Source organism: Vigna umbellata, chromosome 8, assembly GCF_029865625.1.
Source record: "Vigna umbellata cultivar VRB3 chromosome 8, Vumbellata_1.0, whole genome shotgun sequence".
NCBI classification, from domain to species: Eukaryota; Viridiplantae; Streptophyta; class Magnoliopsida; order Fabales; family Fabaceae; genus Vigna; species Vigna umbellata.
The window spans coordinates 29836938-29856213 of record NC_142172.1 but is presented as its reverse complement, the minus strand read 5'-3'; the positions used below and the strand labels follow the sequence as shown (position 1 = coordinate 29856213).

General features: G+C 32.1%; 2 protein-coding genes and 1 long non-coding RNA gene across 5 annotated transcripts; 1 reads left to right on the top strand and 2 right to left on the bottom strand.

Annotated features, from left to right (window-relative positions):
- LOC148194434 (uncharacterized) lies at positions 1-2616 on the bottom strand. The gene is made up of 2 exons (XR_015781423.1): positions 2469-2616; positions 1-254 (listed from the first exon to the last, which is right to left on the bottom strand). It is a non-coding gene; the product is annotated as an uncharacterized LOC148194434 (long non-coding RNA).
- A 794-nt stretch (positions 2617-3410) lies between these two features.
- Positions 3411-7531, top strand: LOC124839790 (uncharacterized). 3 transcript variants are annotated; one of them, XM_088095836.1, is made up of 5 exons: positions 3414-3613; positions 4567-4791; positions 5163-5259; positions 5860-5989; positions 7151-7531. In XM_088095836.1, the coding sequence occupies exons 3-4, from the start codon at positions 5169-5171 to the stop codon at positions 5982-5984; spliced, it is 216 nt and encodes a 71-aa protein (XP_087951962.1). In that variant the 5' UTR covers positions 3414-3613; positions 4567-4791; positions 5163-5168; the 3' UTR covers positions 5985-5989; positions 7151-7531. The 3 variants fall into 3 exon arrangements, with proteins under 3 accessions (XP_087951963.1, XP_087951962.1, XP_087951961.1); XM_088095837.1 differs by lacking the exon at positions 4567-4791 and having other exon boundaries at positions 3411-3613; positions 7169-7531; XM_088095835.1 differs by lacking the exon at positions 4567-4791 and having other exon boundaries at positions 3420-3613.
- A 1901-nt stretch (positions 7532-9432) lies between these two features.
- On the bottom strand, positions 9433-13263 carry LOC124839789 (soluble inorganic pyrophosphatase 4). The gene is made up of 9 exons (XM_047315714.2): positions 13041-13263; positions 12203-12347; positions 12073-12101; positions 11314-11379; positions 11126-11233; positions 10335-10400; positions 10131-10251; positions 9888-9969; positions 9433-9709 (listed from the first exon to the last, which is right to left on the bottom strand). Exons 2-9 carry the CDS (start codon positions 12336-12338, stop codon positions 9667-9669), a joined length of 651 nt encoding a protein of 216 aa, XP_047171670.1. The 5' UTR covers positions 12339-12347; positions 13041-13263; the 3' UTR covers positions 9433-9666.
- Positions 13264-19276: the final 6013 nt, after the last annotated feature.

Below are 19276 nucleotides of genomic sequence, written 5' to 3'. Positions count from 1 at the left end.
TATAATAAAGACGTCATCATGCATAATATAGGAAAGCAGTCAAGAGTAATTTAAGGATTACAGTCATCCTCATAATAGTACGGAATTGACAACAAGAGTATTAGAATTTCTCCATGAAAATCACGGAGAATTTAAAACTTAAAACGCACACGAGTTCTTCCAAACATTAAGAATTTCGAAATAATACTAGCTAATCTAAGCTGCAGCACTTCCGTCTCCATCAAGGGCTGCTTCCAAAGTATCCTCTCCGTCATCTGCTCCCATCCAAGTGGATGATCATCGCCAAAGAAACATACCCAAACAGCACATAACACAAACAATGCAAGGGTGAGCTAGATATAAAAGCATGTTATACATACAACACAGTTAATTCATGCAATCAAGAACAATTAAAGCATAATCATTGATCCATATTTCACACACTCCCATGACATGTAAACATTCATCCAAACATAGTAAACTGACATCACGAGACTTGTTACTTTATACCCCGACTCGTCCGGACTAGAATGATTACCGAGCTATGGCGGGTCTTGCACTCGTGGTGGCTTTATGAAATTTGGGCACTCCCGCCCTGGCACTACCGCCTTGTGAAACTTTGGGCACTCCCGCCCTGGCACTACCGCCTGGTGAAACTTTTGGGCACTCCCGCCCGGCCACAATCACGAGGTTAATCCGTTATCACTCACCTTGGATCATATGGAAGCATCCAAGACTAGGACCTCCTGCTACTCCTCACCACATGTTCAATCCTCTCTACATGAGAAGAAAGACCATTGGAGATTCAGGATGACCCCCAAAACTGAGCTACCATGTAATCATTCTATACAACCCCAAAACACCACCATGTATCCTCTCCTTGAGGATCATGGAATTACGTTCATGAATCATACTGTTACTTTAAACCTTAACCCAAGTCATGAATAACCAGATACCTCCATAATATCACATTAAATCCAACGTATTTCATACATTCACATAAATCCCATCACAATATATCTTTTCCAAACATTTTGCACATAATTCAATTCAAGAGAAATGAACTTAAAACCCATCACCATTTGCTGACCATTGGATGGGCGAACACTATTCACCGAGCGTTATAAACCGAGCGCACTGTGCCAATTGAACGAACGCTCAGAGTATTAACACAACTTGGACGAACGCTAAAGCCGAACGCTGAATCACTAGGCCGAACGCTAAAACCGAACGTCATATTGGATTCAACACTATTGGCCGAACGCTGATTGATACTTAGGACGAACGCTATTTCTTAACAGGCCGAACGCTATTTCACTGATGACACCATTAGGCCGAACGCTTAAATTAATACCTAGAACGAACGCTATTACCAAAAGGCCGAACGCTACTATGCGAACGCTATAAGATTCAATAGGTCGAGCTACTATGATAATTGGACGAACGCTATAAGATTCAATAGGTCGAACGCTAATATTGAATATCTAAAACGAACGCTATTAAATCCATTCTGACCGTGCGGTGCTTAATCCACTCCAAGGAATATTGATCCGAACGCTATGATTTCTAATACTCCAATACCGAACGCTCACATCACAACCATAGGCCGAACGTTCAAGAATTAACCTAAGAATACTACTCAATGTCGAACGTTCATAATCACAACAGTAAAAAGCCGAACGCTCACATCATAATCATACCAAGGCCGAACGACTAAAATTCCAACTTATAATACTAAATAAGACGAACGCTCACAATCAGATTTAGATGAAGGCCGAACGCTCACAATCAGAATTAAACGGCCGAACGCTCAAGATCAATTAATCAGGTCGCACGCTTAACTACCGACACCAATTTCAACACTTTGACGAGCGATCAAAGATTAACCTAGACAAGACCGAACGCTTACTATTTACACAGACAGAAACAAGGCCAAACGCTCATTAATTCACTAAAACCGAACCTTTAAATTTGAAACCTAAGAATCCATATCAAGGACGAACGACTTCAATCGCTAATATCCAATACCGAACGCTCAAGATCACTCTCTGTAATTACTGATTTAGGGACGAACGCTCAGGATTGAAATTTAATTTTACCAATATAAGAACGAACGTTCACACTAATATACCAAGACCGAACGTTCGGGATTACTTCATCAGAATACAATTTTGAGGACGAACGTCTAAATTACTAATTCCTGTATACAGATGGGACGAACGTCTAATATATCACTGTAAACGAACGAACGCTCGTTAACACAGAACCGAACGCTCAGGTTATTTTGGCCGACCACTAATTGGTCGATCCATTTGGACGAACGTCCAATTTGGAGCCAAATTGGACGAACGCGCGATCTGCAGAATTCTGCAGAATCGTACCAGATTTCCAGAAAACCCAGAAATCCAAATTTTTCATCCCTTCCTTCCCAGATTTGCATCAAACACAACATATATCATCAATCAAACAAAAGATCTAGCTCCCCTTACCTCTTGAAGACTTCCTTTGTAAAATCTTTGGATCTATCTTCTCCAAGACTTGCAGCACCAAGCAATTCCAACACTCTAAGCTTCACCTCTTTCACAAACTTTGCAGCAAGAACTTCTCTCCCATTTCAGAACCCAACACCCCCTTTTATCTCCCACGTCTCCAGCTTTTGAAAGGTGCCAGCAAAGAGAGTAAAATCCGGACGTTTGCTCCCCTTTTGCTGCAGTTTTTCAACATCCAAGCTCCCCATTTTTCCAAATAAGACAAAACCTACCTCCCTCTATGTCAGCTAGTGTCTCCCAGCATTTAATGCTCCCCACCCCTTTAAGAAAAACGAGGCCCTTACAAGTGATGTATGGGTATTATACTATCCGTACTCGTAAAAAATAAAAATAAAAATAAAAATTTAATTTATATTTTATTAAGTTAAATTTAATTAAAATTAATATTAATTTATATTTTATATGATTAAATTTAATTAAAATATATTTTATATATTTTTTATAATTTTATTTTAATAATTTATAAAAATATATTTTTTAAAATATTTGCGAATATATGTGAGTATCCGTGAGTTTTAAAATATTCAAACAGGTATTTTTTCAGACAGTGAAAATAGTGAAAATTTTTTTGTCGAATCAGGTTAGGGTAGACACTATCCCCACGATTGTTTTCATCCTATCCCGATAGTGTAAGATTCGGAAAATCAATCTGATAATGTTTATAAGTTTCTTAATAAAATATTTTTTTTAAAATATGAAGAATATGAAACATAAGTATAGGTATTGTTGTATAACTTAATTGGTAAGAGTTTGTTGTGAATGTTAAAGATTACACGTTCAAATCCTAAATCCTAAATGGTGCAAATAATGCTGGAATTATTTTTATAAATGTTTTATTTTTTATAATGAGTCAGTGTATAAATTAAATACTTATTAAATAGCATTATAACTAAAACTCGTGAGTTGACGTAGTGGTAAGGCTGTTTGCTATGTTCTGGGGTACGAGTTGGAAGAGAATCTCTAATTTTCCTTCACCCGTTCGTTATTTTTTTTTATTTGCCCATTTGTGAACCCTAGGTTACGAGAGGGAGAGAGGTTTGAGGCGCGAGAGCGAGAGAAAGGAGAGCATCAAATGCTCAATCCAGGTATGGGAAGTTAACTCTGTCTTTGTGTGCTGAGATACCTGATAATGATGATTTCTGTTGTTTTATTATTTGCCGATGTGAGTTTTGCCGTTCGCATGTCTTTGGGGATTAATTGTGATATAATGTGGTGTTGTTCAATTGTTTCGAGCCAGAAAATGTATGATCTTGTTCGGTGTTTGACTACATTGGTTTATTACACGGTGATTGGAAGCTGTGTTGCTAAAAATTAGAATTTTGAGATATGCTCTGTAACAATCAGTTTTAACGGTCACTCGACTCTCTTTGGATTGCTGGATTTCTTAATGGATGGTCTATATAAGCTATTGTTAGGGGATGTACTCTGATCCTGTATAAATATTGCGGGTTTGTGACGTTGCATGTTTAATTGGTTCAACTGACCATATCTGTTTAAATTTACACTTGAAATTAGATGCAGTAAATCTGTAAATGCTGAATTGCCATGTGATGTGATGAGACCTTCGTTTTAGACTAATCTGTACTTGCTGATTCTGACTCAAGTTTAAGTTTAATTGATTCCAGTGGTGGCTGTGAACTTGTACAGGTTATGAACTTACTTTTTGCCATTTATTACATATGTTTGCATGCATTTTGGTGTTCGGGTTTTGATGCTATATGATTTGTATGGTAGGGTAATGAAAATTAAAAAGTGCAGGGACTTAGTTAAACCATTGGTCAAATTAGGAAATCATATCTGAAGCGGTACATGGATTGTTAATGGTATTATGTTCTGTAATGAGACAGTTTGAATGCTGATGGTATAAGTGGATAGTGCTCGTTCTTATTATGGTTAGAATAGGAAGGGAGGTAGTGTGGTGTTTGGATGTTACTGCTGTCAGATTTAAACATGTTGAACGGGTACTATGGTATAGTAATATTGCTTGGAGTAATATTGTGGTTTAACATGGTTAGTTCTCTCTCTGTATTATCTTCAGGTTTTTGGGTAACATCAGAGGATGAATAAGAGAGAACTGAACTGAAGCTCCCTGCAATTTGATGTTTTTGTCGGAAAATCTCGAAAACATGGGAATATGAGTGCACTGTGTTCTCTCTCTGATTTTAAACCATTTCCTGAAGTTAGTGATTATTTTCTTTAGGGTCGAGTTTGAGTTGAATTCAATGTCGATCTGATAATCAACATTGAGCAGTGTACAATTTAGGTAATAATCATGTGTTTGGATCTTGGGCAACTGTCTATTCGCTTGTCTTTTGGTGAAAAATCTGTTGTTGATATCAACTCCAGTGTTTAATGTGTTAGATTTTTCAGAATCTCAACGTGTCCTCTGCTTCCTTCAATTTGCTCCTTATCTGGCTGTAGTTATTTCAAATGCTTCTAGATGATAAAAATGTTAATCCAATCATACATTAGTTGAGATTGTAGTCTTTCACAATAAGTTTATACTTGAACAGTGTGCTATAACTTTAACTATTTCTTGCAGCTGTGTTATATTAGAAGTGGTGTTGAATTTGCAATTAACCAGTTGCGTATTCATATTTTAACTTCAATAATCATTGTTTCCATTTCGTTCAGTTGAAAATGAAGTTTCTTGATTGGTACTTGAAGATTGGGTTTGTATCTGCTTTGGTTGGGGCTTCTATGGAGGTGTTCATGATCAAAACTGGCTTCTGTGTGAGAACTTTCCTCTCTTGTTCTCTAACCTCTCTTGCCCTGCATTACCCTTTTCTTGATTTTCCATTTAATGCTGTTGTTGAAGTGGGTTTCTAAAATTTTTAATAAAATTTTCATTCTGGTTAATATGATATGACCTTTTGAGTGAAGAGCTATAAGGTTGGTTTGGTATTAAAAATGGAATGAAGAGTGGGATAGGTCGTGGATTTGAATACTCCTCTAGTAAACATATTAAGGATTAAAAAAGAAAAAGAAAAAGATATGGCCTTTTGAGTTGTCTAGTACTAGCTGATTATTGATTTTGGTTTGCTAGATTAGTATCTTGCATTCTAATGTAGTGATGTTTTTCGCGGACCATCATCATGGTCTTCCAATGAAAATGAAATTCCGAAAATATCGTGTACTCTGTTATACACGTCTTTCACGTTATTTGTCTTGGCCAAGTTGCCCACTAAACACGATATTTTGCATATGTAGAGAATTTAATAATTGTTTTCTAAGGTATTGCGATAACCCCCATGATTGTTTTCACCAAAGGATTTTGACTTTATAAAAGTATGATTTTGTTTCAATTTTTCCTTGCCTTCTATTTGTACAGATGACAAAGTAACTGTTTTGGAGTCAGAAAAGCGTGCCTGGGAGAATTCCCCGGATGCTCAGGCAATTAGAGAAGCTCTCAACCCCTGGAGACATATTGATGCCGAAGAAACAAAAAAGTCCTGACTCAAGTATGAAGCATTTTCTTAAAATCCATTAGTCATTTTTTGAGAACACAAGATTTATTCGAGAATATACTGGAATAAAATGATAACAATTGGACTAGTTATTCTATTATGAAACTGAATCTGGTATTGTCCATCCCACAAAGTGGATTGCTTGTTACATCTTGTCAGCTGGACCCCAAATCATGGCAACTTTGGGATGACGCACACAACCTTCAACTTTACCATCTGGCTTTGAATCTTTTATATATTTTATTTGACTTTTGAAGAAGTGTTCAGTGTTTTCTTGCTAATATGATACACGTACCACACCAAGACGAGTGCAAGTGTTCTCAACCAAAAGAAACCGCAAATGTTTCTTAAATTGCTTCGTTACCTCTTATATGCAAGTCTTTTTAATTCTACAATTTCAATTGATATTTGATATTTCATCTCCTACACCCGAAGGAGAAACACATTTTGGGGCTGCTTCTTGTGGCCCCATCGTAGAGCTTCAACAATGTTTACATGGACTGTCATAATCATAATTCACTAATTTCTTTTGGTCTTCATGACTGTCACCTTCTTTGTCTATTATTTTTGAAGTACATACTAGCTTATTTTCATCATGAATCTATGATAGCCATAGCAAGTAGGAAAAGTATGAACTATGGTTGGAGGTGCTTCACTTAAGAGAAGTTTGATTTATTTTATTTCTTCTATAAGTGTTCTTTGAGAGCTTTATCCAAATTATCTTAGAGTAGAGTGTGCTTCACAATCTGCTAAGTGCTTAAGTATCAATGGTTTTTTTTTTCTATATGGTGGTCCCTTACTAATATGGAGTTCGAATTACAGTTACCCCTTCGCTGCCCCACCCTGTCATTGTGTGTTTTCGTCAATCTTTCTTGAGCTTGAATGCTGTGGTTTGCTTATCGGTTCTGTATTAAGAAATCTTCTTTCCTTCTCAGCTTAATTCCTTTTGTTTGTGTTCTAAAGTAATTTGTGGTAACCCATATCTGTGTTTCATGTTATACTTACAAGTCTAAACTGATGTCGTTCTGAAACTTATTAACAGAAAAGCACTAAATTTAAGTGACGATAGCTTTCACACTCACTATCTCAATAAAAAAATTCCCAAATTTTGTTAGTTTAAAAATGTAAGGATTTTAATGGATGAGATTGATGCAGATCGTTGAAAAATTGCAGAGGATCTTGGTCCCCAGCCATCATCTGTGATGTGTAGCCCGTCTCCAAATGTAAAGTATGCAAGCACTTGCAGAGTTGCATGTCTAGCCACCATCTGGCCTCTGACTGATGACATACTGAACTTAAACTGATTCGTTCCTCATCTGCAACGTGCCATCTGTTTTGCTTAGGCTTAAATCCAAAATTTGATCAATTGCGCCATTTTGTTACTTTGTCAAATGTTGCCCCGTGGATCTTGACTGATGCATGCTGGATTTTATTCGCTTTTTTGAGGATTTTTTTTTTTCGTGGTTAATCTAGTAGTTAAGAACAAGATTCCAGTTTATATACTAAGCTTGAAGAAAACACATTAAAAAACTGTAATTTTTTAAAAAATTAAATGAGTCTGCTTGTTTAATTTTTAATATGTGGTGGTTCGGGTTGAACACTTTGTTTTTAAAACTAATTGATATGTGGGTCAATAGGTCACCTTAAAGTTTGTTTGTATATGTGTGAGGATGATGGATTTGAAGCTTTTCTTGTTTATATTTGTTCATTTGTGAGGAAGTGAGAGTGGGGAAATGCGAGGAACAAGTCCATGGAGTCTCTTGCTGTTCTGTGAAAAAGTAGAGGAAAAGTCCAAACTGGCCTTTGCTTTAGACTGCCCATGACAGAGATCTGTCCTCTGCAGTGGCCATGCAAGGAGAGATTCTTGAAAAGAGAATTGTTTGACCATGCCTGGTAGTTCAGCGTTTGAAAACTTTATTAAATACTTGTGAATGCATTTAGTTGAGGTTTTACCATTTCTTCCTTCTTTGGCAAAGTTTGTGATTGTTGGTATGAGCTTCTACATGACTACCGTTCAGAGTTTAGTGTACTAATAAAAGTGGCCGTCATTTTTATCCATGGATTCAGCAAACAAAGGAAGTAAGCTCCTCCCACAAATAGAATCTCTTCAAGCCACTAAGCTCAATTAAAAACGAGAGTGATGATATAATCCCAAACATTATACTTTTTTTTCTTATGACATCATATTTTCTATAAACATTATTTTTATTTTCTCTACGCAAATTATTTTTCAAAAAACAAAGCCTAGCACTTGAACCAACGTACATCACCTCTCCCTTTTGAATCGGATTCCCCTTCTGCCTTGCTTAACCAACTTTGATGCATCGTATCCTTCTAATTAATTTCAATTTTGTTTTGTTTAACATCATACAATTAACTTTACTATTTTTAATATCAAATTGTCCATTCTAATACTTGAATTGAGACTAAAAGAAATATTTCCTAAGTGTAAATATTTTTTAATTCGTTTAACTTTAATTTGAACATGAATAAAACTTGGGTATGTTTAGATTTCAGTTGCAACACTCAAACTAATTTTCAGTTTTCATTAAACATAGAAACATATTTAATACGTTTTGTCCAAAATAAGTTATAAAGCCAAAATTCCCCTCAAACTTAAATTCACTTGAAAGCTACAATAAATTTCTTTCCAACTCTAGCTGGGTTCAACTTAGCTTAAAATAGATAGGAAATAAAGCAAACGTTTATACATAGAAAAATGTCGTTTAAATTAATAGAATTCCAATTGAAAATTCTTTTTGATTTGCTTGATTTTATTATTAAATGAGGGAAACTGCTTAATTTTCATGTCAATAGAATCTTTTTAATTCTATGATTCAATTGGCAATAAGAAATGAAAATGTAATACATACATCTTAAATACATATTGTTCAAGTATTTGGATTATATTCTAAAGGTAATCGCTTGCTTTTTGTTGGTTGCATGACTTGTTGCCTTTGCAAAAATGGAAAAATAAAAATGATCAATTTTTATTATATAGGAAAGATAATCAACATTTGAAGTAACCAAAAAATCTATATGCATATGCTGGCTAGCCCTTGGGTCCTTGCTTCCTATCATTCAGTTTTTTTTATTTATGTATTGATCAATGTTCTTGTGTATAGAATAAAATTGTCTTGCTATACCGTTTTCCTATTGATCGCGAAAAACTCTGCAGTAGCATGCTCAAATGCACCTGTCAAACGTGTAGAGTGTCCAATGGATCACAAGAAATAAATATTACTTGAATGAATATCTGTCATGGTAATATAAACATCCCGCTTTGCAAGCTTAAGGGTGTCTATCGAGAACATTAACACAAGCCAATTTCTCCATATTTGCGTGATAAGCAATCAAATAATTTTTATCCTTTTTATTCTACGCGAATTTTCTGGGAGAACCAATGAAAATAAGCACATAAAGCGAGGCACAATAGGTGTTGCAGAAATCCTTTATAAGATGTAAGATTATGGTCCAAATATATAATATAAAACTTTGATATTAATAAATGAAAAAATCATTCACTCAAAATTAAGAACATGTATAGAATTGCATGTTGCCTGCCCTGAGACCAATGCACACGCGACAAGGATAGAAAACTTTTGATTTCGTCATAATCGTAATTATAGTATCAGTCTTCACAGCCAAACAAGGTGCCAAAAGCATCGACACTACCGCCTCAAGCTCTCCACAACGTAGTCTGCGTACAAAGTCCTTCACACACACAAAAAAAAACATTATAAGCCTCCATACCATTTTAGCACATGAATAAATAAGTAATATATTAAAACCATACAAATATTTCATAATTTTATTAAAATATTATTTCAAAAGGAGTATCAGAACTGATGTCAAAACGGTTTATTGATAATATCAGATTGGTATTGCTTACATGGAATGCTTGATCGCTTCATAGGCAGATGAGGCAGGAAGAAAGTCGTTTACTGCAACTTCCTTGTTTTCATTCTTCTTGTCTATAATTCCTTTATGAAGGGAAACAGAAAAGAGTTTGACACATGGACGCTAAATGATACTTTTGCATTTCGATATATATATATATATAGACACACACACATATAGATGCTAACATATAAGAAGTACTGAACAAACGTTTTGAAATATTTGGAAAGGATACAATCTTCAAAAAAGCGACGGATTTCAGCTAAACGGTGGGGAGGAAGGTCCTTGATATCATTGTAATGACGATACTCGGGATCATCAGCACATACAGCAATTATCTTGTCATCTTTCTCACCCTGAATTTCATCAGAATAGTGGTTGTTCAGTAATCGAAAGACAAAGACTCTTGCTATGAGGAAAAGGGGAGTGTCTGATATACCTGGTCGATCATAGGCATGAGTCCAATAGCTTTGGCCCGAAGAAAGCAACCTGGAAGAACCGGCTCCTGTGCAACCAAGTACAACCAATGCTTAGTACCACAGAAGCAGTAAAAACATTAAACAAAGGTGTGCATAATAACTTATTGCTAAACTAAGGATTTAAAAATGTAGGATGATACTCAATCATGCAATACGAAGTCCTTGGACTTGGAAGACCAATTCATTCATTCTCATATTGGTTTAAGAGAAAGCCAGAGTAAAACATGATAAAGTATTTCCTGGTCTTCTCCACGAATTATTACAACAGATGTGTTCTGGAATTGTATTATAATAGATATATAGAATAATTTTACCCAGGTTCCCACTTTAAGATCACCTTGAGCTAGCTATATTTTGGACTAAGACTAACTTTTAAAATGATAAAGATCCCTTTGTAAGACAATGGAATCAAACAAATTAAAGAAACTCCATTGAAGAGAATTTACTTAAAATATTGACCTCGTTACTTTAACCACCAACATGTGTATTTGTTATTGCAGCAGTGGAACGAAAATAGTTCACATGTTACAGAATCCATTTTAAAAAATATTGCTATTTTAAAAATCAGTTTAGTAAATTTGCCAAGTGCAAGAACTCTTACGGAAAAACATTGAAAAAGTGCGGTCCAAATGGGGAGGAAACTTTTTCAAAGTACGATGTAATTTGTAACTAAGTGAATCAGTGAGAAATTCTCATAATTACATGCTTACACACCGTTAAGAAGTAGACATTATGAGCAAGATGCAATTACCTGCATAATAACCAGGACATCCATGGGGTCACTGTCCTCACAAATAGTACGAGGGATAAACCCATAGTTGTGAGGATAGACAACTGACGAATAAAGTATACGATCAACCTGCACAAAAATGCAGGTTCAGCAATGCCCTGAAGCAACGAATGCAACAAGAGAAGAAAACGCTAGACAACCACGATTACCTTGATAAGTCCAGTTTTTTTGTCAAGTTCATATTTCACCTTGCTTCCTTTTCCAATTTCGACCACCTGCATGATTCAGCCATAGTTCATAATATTCAAATCTAAGTACTTAATGAATACCTTGTCTGATGCCCTTTAGAGAAAAATAAAATATCATAACAATTTAAACTCGTATCATGATATGTTGATTAGTAAAACATTATAATAGGACGTACACAAATTAGGAAAAGCTTCGATTTGTCATTCTATAGCATCAAAGACAAACAAGACAAAGTCAAAGAAAGCAAAAACAATATAATACAGGGCCAAATACTTCCACTTCACAACCAATAGTCTTACAATGCCGGTTTGCTTAAACCTTAGTACACGGGTAAACAAATTCCGTCAGGATCCCGTACAAATAATCAAATAATGGCCTTCCAGCAAATCAGTTATTAGTGGCTATTTCCATTAATAAGACAGCAAGCCGAGACGGAAATGGAATTAGAATTATCCAATATGTTTCCTGTCCAACCATCGGCCTATAAACCACCAATACTTGCATTTTCTTACCATAAGATGTCCAATACCAATGTTTGGGTGCTTGATACCTATTTGAATTTCTTTTTATACACACAAACATTGCTTCCTACTTCTTTTAGGAATGGGCAGTTAGTCTCATCAAACAAGCATGCAATTATATCTGTGCATAACATCTATTAGTAGACTAAACATTTTGTTAATGTTTAGAATTGCAAGTCTCTTAGTTCATATACTTACACAGTTGAAGATCTTTGGAGCTTCGGGTCCTGCATTGTGGGGAAAACACAGTTAGTACGGAAAATAAAAGCAAAGGAGAAATGCGTTAGGATTAAAACCACAATCACAATTTTAGAACGATATTGCTTACCTATCTCAAGATCATGCCATGGGTGTGCAGCAACAGTCCTCCGGGTCAAGGATGAAAGAATCCTCTCGTTAAGAGGAGGGTGTGGGGTGTGCTGATAGCCGGAAACCTTGTTTGGGGTCTCAATCGGTGGAGCCATTTCTTCAGCCTGAAATGAAATAATAAACATTATTTTTTGTCATTAGATGGTATTTTACACAACTTACCAACCATTAAAATCCCAAATTTGACCTTTGACATTTCAAGAATCACCCAGAGAACAGTCTCCGAAAATTAATACCAAAAAAAAGTCAACAATCAATCCATTTCATGCGTTAACTACGGAGAGAATTCGCAGAACATTTTTTTTTCAAATGTGATATTCAGAGACAACTAGTTCTCACTTTTCCAATCTCACCAACAGAAGAGAAAATCACTTCTTCCAAAATCATCGACGTTCATCACGATTTCATTTCAGTCACGCGCATTGACACCTCAGAAAAAAAAAGTTTTCGCATAGCTCACTGAACTTTTTCCGATTCAGAAGCCGTTTTGCTTCTCCCTGCCGTTACAAGCTAAACGGCATAGCAGGAACAACACACACCGGCAGGGAAAAGCCAAAACGGCCACGGATCTGAGCCAATAGTAACAGTACAAATTACCACACAAATCATTCTTTTAAAAAAAATCAACCGAAGATCAGAAACGTGGACTCTACGAAACCGTGTGTAGTAGTCATTCAGAATCCTAACAGATTAACAAGTAATTTCGAAAATAAAACATTTCAGCAACCACGGAAGGTGGGAAACGACGGTGAAACCCTAATGACGGAGGTGTGGAAAGAGAGATACGAGGAACTCACCGAGAAATGAAGGAAGTTGGGTGAAGAGAAAAACGAAGGAAATGAAGGTTGTGAAGGAAAAATAGATCTGAAGGAAAAATGAAGATGTTTGAGAATGGTGAATGCTTGTTGAGTGTGCAAAGAATGGGATGCGAGGGCGCTTATGTAGAGGAGGAGGATGTGATGTCTACGCAACGCGTTCCCGCTCTCTCTGCTGTTTCACAAACACAGACTTAGCCACTCCAACTTTTCATAATCAATTACAAATATCGAAGAAAAGAAAATAAAAAGAATCGGGAGAAAGAATCAAAGAATATCTGTTAGGTAAGGTGCCCAATAATAATACTGTAATGAAATTTAAACAAAAATTAGTAAAAAACTATTAAAATTTAAGACTTTTCTCAATTATAATAATAACTATTACCCAGATTAATTACAGTGTTTGATGATGCTTAGATATTCGCGTTCTTAAATTAGAAAGAACATGCAATACAAAAGAACGTTGGTAACATTTAATTAAAAAAATGAGTTTTATATTTTAATAATTCGGAGCGAATGTGATTTAAAATTTTATAATTAAAATTTAAATGAAGTTAGCTTTTCTTTTTGTTTTAATTTATCTTTTTAAGGAAGTATAATTTAATTGAGATATAAATTCTATATCACCAATCCAATTCTTAGATTACTTTAAGAATGGAAATATTTTACCATGGTAGAAAATTAAAAACTCAAAAGAACAAAAAAGTTATTATCTAAAATGAAACTTCGTGTTGATATTTATATTGTTAAGTTTTTCACTAAAAACTATAGAAGAGATTCGATATTAATTATCTGTAATAAATATTTTTAATTCATCTTAAATTTTTAACATATACTCTTATTTAACTAACTTCTATATTAAACATTAATTGTGGGTTAAAAAGGATTAGGTTATTTCCTACTCAGCATGGATAAGCATTCCTTACCCGTTATCCGTATATTCTGTTGGGACTGCAAAATCGCGTTCGCGGCTAATGCTAAATCAAATGCTGACTGGGTCTGCCGTGTACGTGATGTGGACCCACGTTGACTAAGACGGCGTTCCTAACGGTCGTGCGGTGCAATATGAGCCCTTTACCTACGCTACGTTGTCTTCTGACAGCAAAGAAGTTTGTTACAGTTAACTAAACGGATATTCGCCCACGGCGATTGGGGGATCAGGTGCCGTGGTCTACACCATTCACTTTTCTAATCTTCCGAGTTTTATTACTTTTACATTAATAATGTGATATAATAAATCCTATTTCAGAAATAACGGTAGAACTAAAATATTTAAATAATTATTATAATTAACTGTGTGTATTCATTTTTTATAATAAAAAATGATGAAATTACAAAATAGAAATAAATATTAACAACTTTTAAAATTTAATTGTAAATAATTTTAATTTATTTTGTAAATTATTTTTATTTATTTAATTTGTAAAAATAGTTAAATTTAAAATAAAAACAATTAAATTTAAAAATAAATTGCTTAACTTTAGGTCATATTTAATTTTTTGTCTCTAAAATAACTTGCTTTACTTTAGGTCCCCTAAAAATCTATTTTGGTCATTGATATTTTTAATCTTTATATTTTTTTTTTGTTTTCATAACTTTTTTAATTTTAAAGTAGCCGCTTTGGAAAATATTTGATAAGAAATAAAAATAAATTATTTACACACTAGAAAAATAAACTATTTAGGAGAGTAAAGCAAACTAAAGATTAAAAGATAAAGAAAAAAACTATAGATCAAAAGTCAAACTAACTTTTATTAGGAATAAAGACATTTCAATTTAATTATGTTTCGCAATCTGTAAGAAATTAGTTTTGTTTCATACACTAGAGTGTGAAAATAGTATAAAATTAGACTTGAACTATTAACACATAAATGTATTTATTTTTGTAGTTGTTGAAAAAAATTTAGCAATAGCTTTCTAAGAGTTTTCAGTACAAAACTAGTTTTAAATGTGTTTGAGTTAATAATGTTTGTTTCTGTGTTTATTATAAAAGATTTAAAGGTTGAAGAAAAAAATAATAAATATTTTTAAGTTTATAACTACATTTGAATATAAAATGAAAAATTATATAATAGTTTAGAAAGTTAATATGTTTATAAAAGTATAACTAATAATTGTTTGTAAAAATATTGTTGAAGCATGTAAAAAAAAAGGAATGTAGACTCTCTAAAATTATAAAAAATATGTAGAAATGTGTAGAGTAGATTCGCTAAAAATACAAATTAGTGTATGAACAAACTAGTCTAATGTGTACTAAACGTGTTTAATTAGTGCACTGATAAGTAATTTACAAAGTATTGTTAAATTTATCTAATATGTATTGTTAGACTCATCTAATATGTGTTTATCGATAGATTTTCCCTTTAATAATTATCAACGGATATAAATTTTTATCGATAAATGTTATTGACTACATTTTTATTAATGAATTTTAATTTGTCAAAAATAGATTTTTGATGTTTCTGACAAATTTTAATCATTGATAATACTTTTTTTTTAGTACAAAAGAGTTCGTACAAGTCTATAATAGTGAACTAAATTGAAAATAGAATCTACACATTGAAACTACTTTAAATTCTAAAGTGACTAGTTAAAACTAAGAAATGTAAGCAGTTAAACTAATGTATATGATTGCTAATAATGCAATTCTTATGCAACAATAATAGCTAGTGTATAAATGTAGATTTAATGTCAAACACCAAAGTACACAAGTCATGACCAAGGGTTATACAAAAAAAAAAAATATATGCCAGCTGATAGTTTTATAGACCAAGTTATAATTCAGGTTAATTACTATCAATCTTATAGTCTTAATTAAACTAACTCCCTTTACGTGACAATCTTATGATACACTACCTAATCAAATAAAACATTGTTCAAGACTTATACCTATGAGAATAACAACAATCTCAGCTAATTAACCCATGGAATCATATGTTACTTATAAATAGAACCATAAAAGAAGTCAAATGATTGAGTCACCTCATACTTAATGAGATGTGTTTGAGAAAAATATGACAAACAATTTGAAAAACTCAAATAGAGTATAAAGAGAATATAGATAGAAAAAGAGTTAAAAAAATAACTAGAATTTAAAACCTAATAACCAAATAATTAAATTCTAATTTCTACAAAACATAACTTATAATTTTAAACTATCTTTTTGAAATCATCCTTATAAATAAGAAGGACTCAACTTTTATAATTTTTTATTTTATTAAAAACAATTTTAGTTTTTCTTTTGCAACAATTATAAGACGAAGGAATATACTTTAAAATAAACAAAAATATAAAATAAAAGTAATCCTTAGATATTTTTGTAGTCTTTTAAAACATTAAAGAGTTTTTATTTTTATTTTTATGAAAACTTCTTTGTTTTTATCTCTATTAAATTTAAAATTATTATTCGTAACCCTTATGAAATATGTGAATTAGTTTTGTTTATGTAAAATATTTTTCTTTGATTTATCTTCTTCAAATTTTAAATTATTGTTTTTGTTCTAATATGTTAAAATATATGAACGACGTTTATTTTACCTATCTTAAAAGATCTTGTGAGGTAGCATGTGTAGAAATTATATTACAAAATCAATATGACATGATCATTAAATTTACTATTTTTGTTTAAATATAAAAAATTACTTAGAGTTGTATATTAGAAGTGGTAACTTTTAATTTTAAATGAACCATGTTTTTTTTCACATAGGATAAAGCAAAAATTTACTCATTTTATAGTAAATGTAAGTCTCTCTCTCTCTCTCTCTCTCTCTCTCTCTCTCTCTATATATATATATATATATATATATATATATATATATATATATATATATATATTCCAATATTAAAGGTATATTATTAAATTAATAAAAATCAAAACTAAAACTATAAATATCACAAAGATGAAAAGTCTGGAGAAATATTTTAGAAATAAAACATAAATTACAACTATACTCAGAGCAAATATATACTTTAAAAAAAAAAACTAAATGCCTATTAATTCCCTATCTTTGAGTTGAATTAGATTATCACCCTGGCTACCTGTTCATCTGCTTATTAGCGATATGTGATCTATATATTCATCTTTAAACTAAAAGTAGTTCATTTGTCTACATATGTTCATGACAATCGATACCTAATAACTTGATATTTGATATAATGTTATAATGATCTTAGATTGATTTGTCATGCCATAATTGCTTTATTTTATAATTACAAGTTTTATTAGCTCAATTTAGTAAGTAAATAATTTTTCTAAATATTTTGTTTAATATTTGGTGGTGTAAATTGATTTCTTTTGAAAGCAATGTGACCTCTTCAACAAATTTAATAAATGTGACATTCCTTTATTCCTTATTCAATAACAACTAGAAAAAAAAAAGTGACATTCTTTGGCACCGTCCACAAAGGATGCGCGACCTTGCACTATCTCTGTAGAATGAATCAAAGGAAGTGACGTAGAAGCAATGAAAATGTGTTCCTCAAAAAGCAACAAGGGACATTTAGGTATGTGAATTTTAAAAAGAAAATACTCTTATAACAAATATTCCCAATCATTAAAGAAATCTTATGAGTTTATGAAAAAATAATAAATATTAACATTACATATAAAAAAAAAATATAAAGTGATTAAAAAAACATCTTATAGGAGTCATACACTTGGTGAAGTCATTAAATTCATACATAAATATTAAAATCTTATAAGTTTTTATTATCATTATTTATTATTTTTTATTATGTAGGTTGGTAATTTAATCTCTTTAAATACTTGTTAAATAATATTTAAATAGTTCATATATTTAATTTATTTATTTATCAAATTATGTAGATTGACACTTTAATTTTTAATTAGTATTTTTTAATAGTTACTATAAAAAAGTATGAGTATGCTCATGTTAATTGTATTATAATAAATATATAAAACAAAATAAAAGAATAATATATCAGTCAATCACTCAATTCACCGACACAGATAAATCGAAATTACTTATCAAAAAGTAATTCAAAATTGATTAAACTTTAACTTAAGTCGTGATGAGATAACCCGTAAGTGAAGTTATAATCCTAAACATAACATTAAAAAAATCAGAGTATCACAGGATAAAATATTAATTTTTATTAACAACTAAATAAAAATAGTAGTGATATTATGGATTTATTATAAGATTTTTTATTTAAGTAAAAGTAAAAAAAAATGTAACTTATAAAAATTTACAAAGTTATATATAAGGACTAAAAATGAAAACATGTAATACTTAAAAGTCCACAAAATTTACATTAAAGAATGATATAATGATCGTTAAACGAAGACTCTTCTAGTCGATAACTAATGTTGAGAATATATGAATGCGAATTAAATATACATTATTGCATTCACAATGGGTGGCTGGCATCTCATTATCGCTTCCTTTAACCACATTACAGCTAGTACCGTTTCAATTCTGATTAATTCAGCAAAGCATTATTAATAAAGAATTGGCAACTATGGTTCGAAATTCCTTTGCCTAATGGGAAACACGAGATTTGAATGAGGAGAAGAAAATTTGAATAAGTTGGTGTTTGGAAATTAAGAAGAAGACTAGGTCGATGAAAATTAGTTTTCAAAGTCTTATTCCACGATTTGTTGTTGGTTGCATTGCATTGCCTCCAATTATTGTGGATCTTTCGTTGGTTGTCGTTTTCTGTCTTACGTGTGTGTTAATATTTTTTTTGTATAAAATAAGAAAGAAAAATGTGTAGCGAAAATGAATGGTAGATGGAAGACAAAGGTTAAGGTGGTACCCACATCGTATCGGGTGGAGCATCGTCTCCTCGAATGAAGGAACCTTCTTTTACATAAAATAAATAATAATAATAATAATAATAAGTAGAGAAGAAGTAACGCTTTTTAAGTTTTAAAGGTACCGGTCCGATTGATAGTTAACCTCAATCTTCAATTAAACATATTAATTGCACTTTTGTATCATGTTATAATTGTATGATTTTTATTGGTTAGTTAAATTTTAAATTTATCTTAAATTTGGAATTTTTAATTAATTTGTTTTATTTATTAGATATTTAATTTTTTTTTATTTTTTAATTGATTTTTTGTCATTTAATTTTTTTGACATATTTCTTTCTTTTTTCACTTTGTTTTTCTATTTTTATTAATAAATTTTATGATTAATAAAACTAACAATAAGTTATTTTTATTGTTTCAGTATTGTTGTATATTAATTATA

Excerpts from the sequence above, each read along its gene's own strand:
- LOC124839789 (XM_047315714.2), bottom strand. The coding sequence starts at position 12,338 with ATGGCTCCACCGATTGAGACCCCAAACAAGGTTTCCGGCTATCAGCAC. Across the intron at positions 11,380-12,072 it reads CTCCAAAGATCTTCAACTGT|GTGGTCGAAATTGGAAAAGG; the intron begins GTAAGTATATGA and ends TGAATCATGCAG. Across the intron at positions 10,401-11,125 it reads ATGTCCTGGTTATTATGCAG|GAGCCGGTTCTTCCAGGTTG; the intron begins GTAATTGCATCT and ends TTGGTTGCACAG.
- LOC124839790 (XM_088095837.1), top strand. The coding sequence starts at position 5,169 with ATGAAGTTTCTTGATTGGTACTTGAAGATTGGGTTTGTATCTGCTTTG. Across the intron at positions 5,260-5,859 it reads CATGATCAAAACTGGCTTCT|ATGACAAAGTAACTGTTTTG; the intron begins GTGTGAGAACTT and ends CTATTTGTACAG.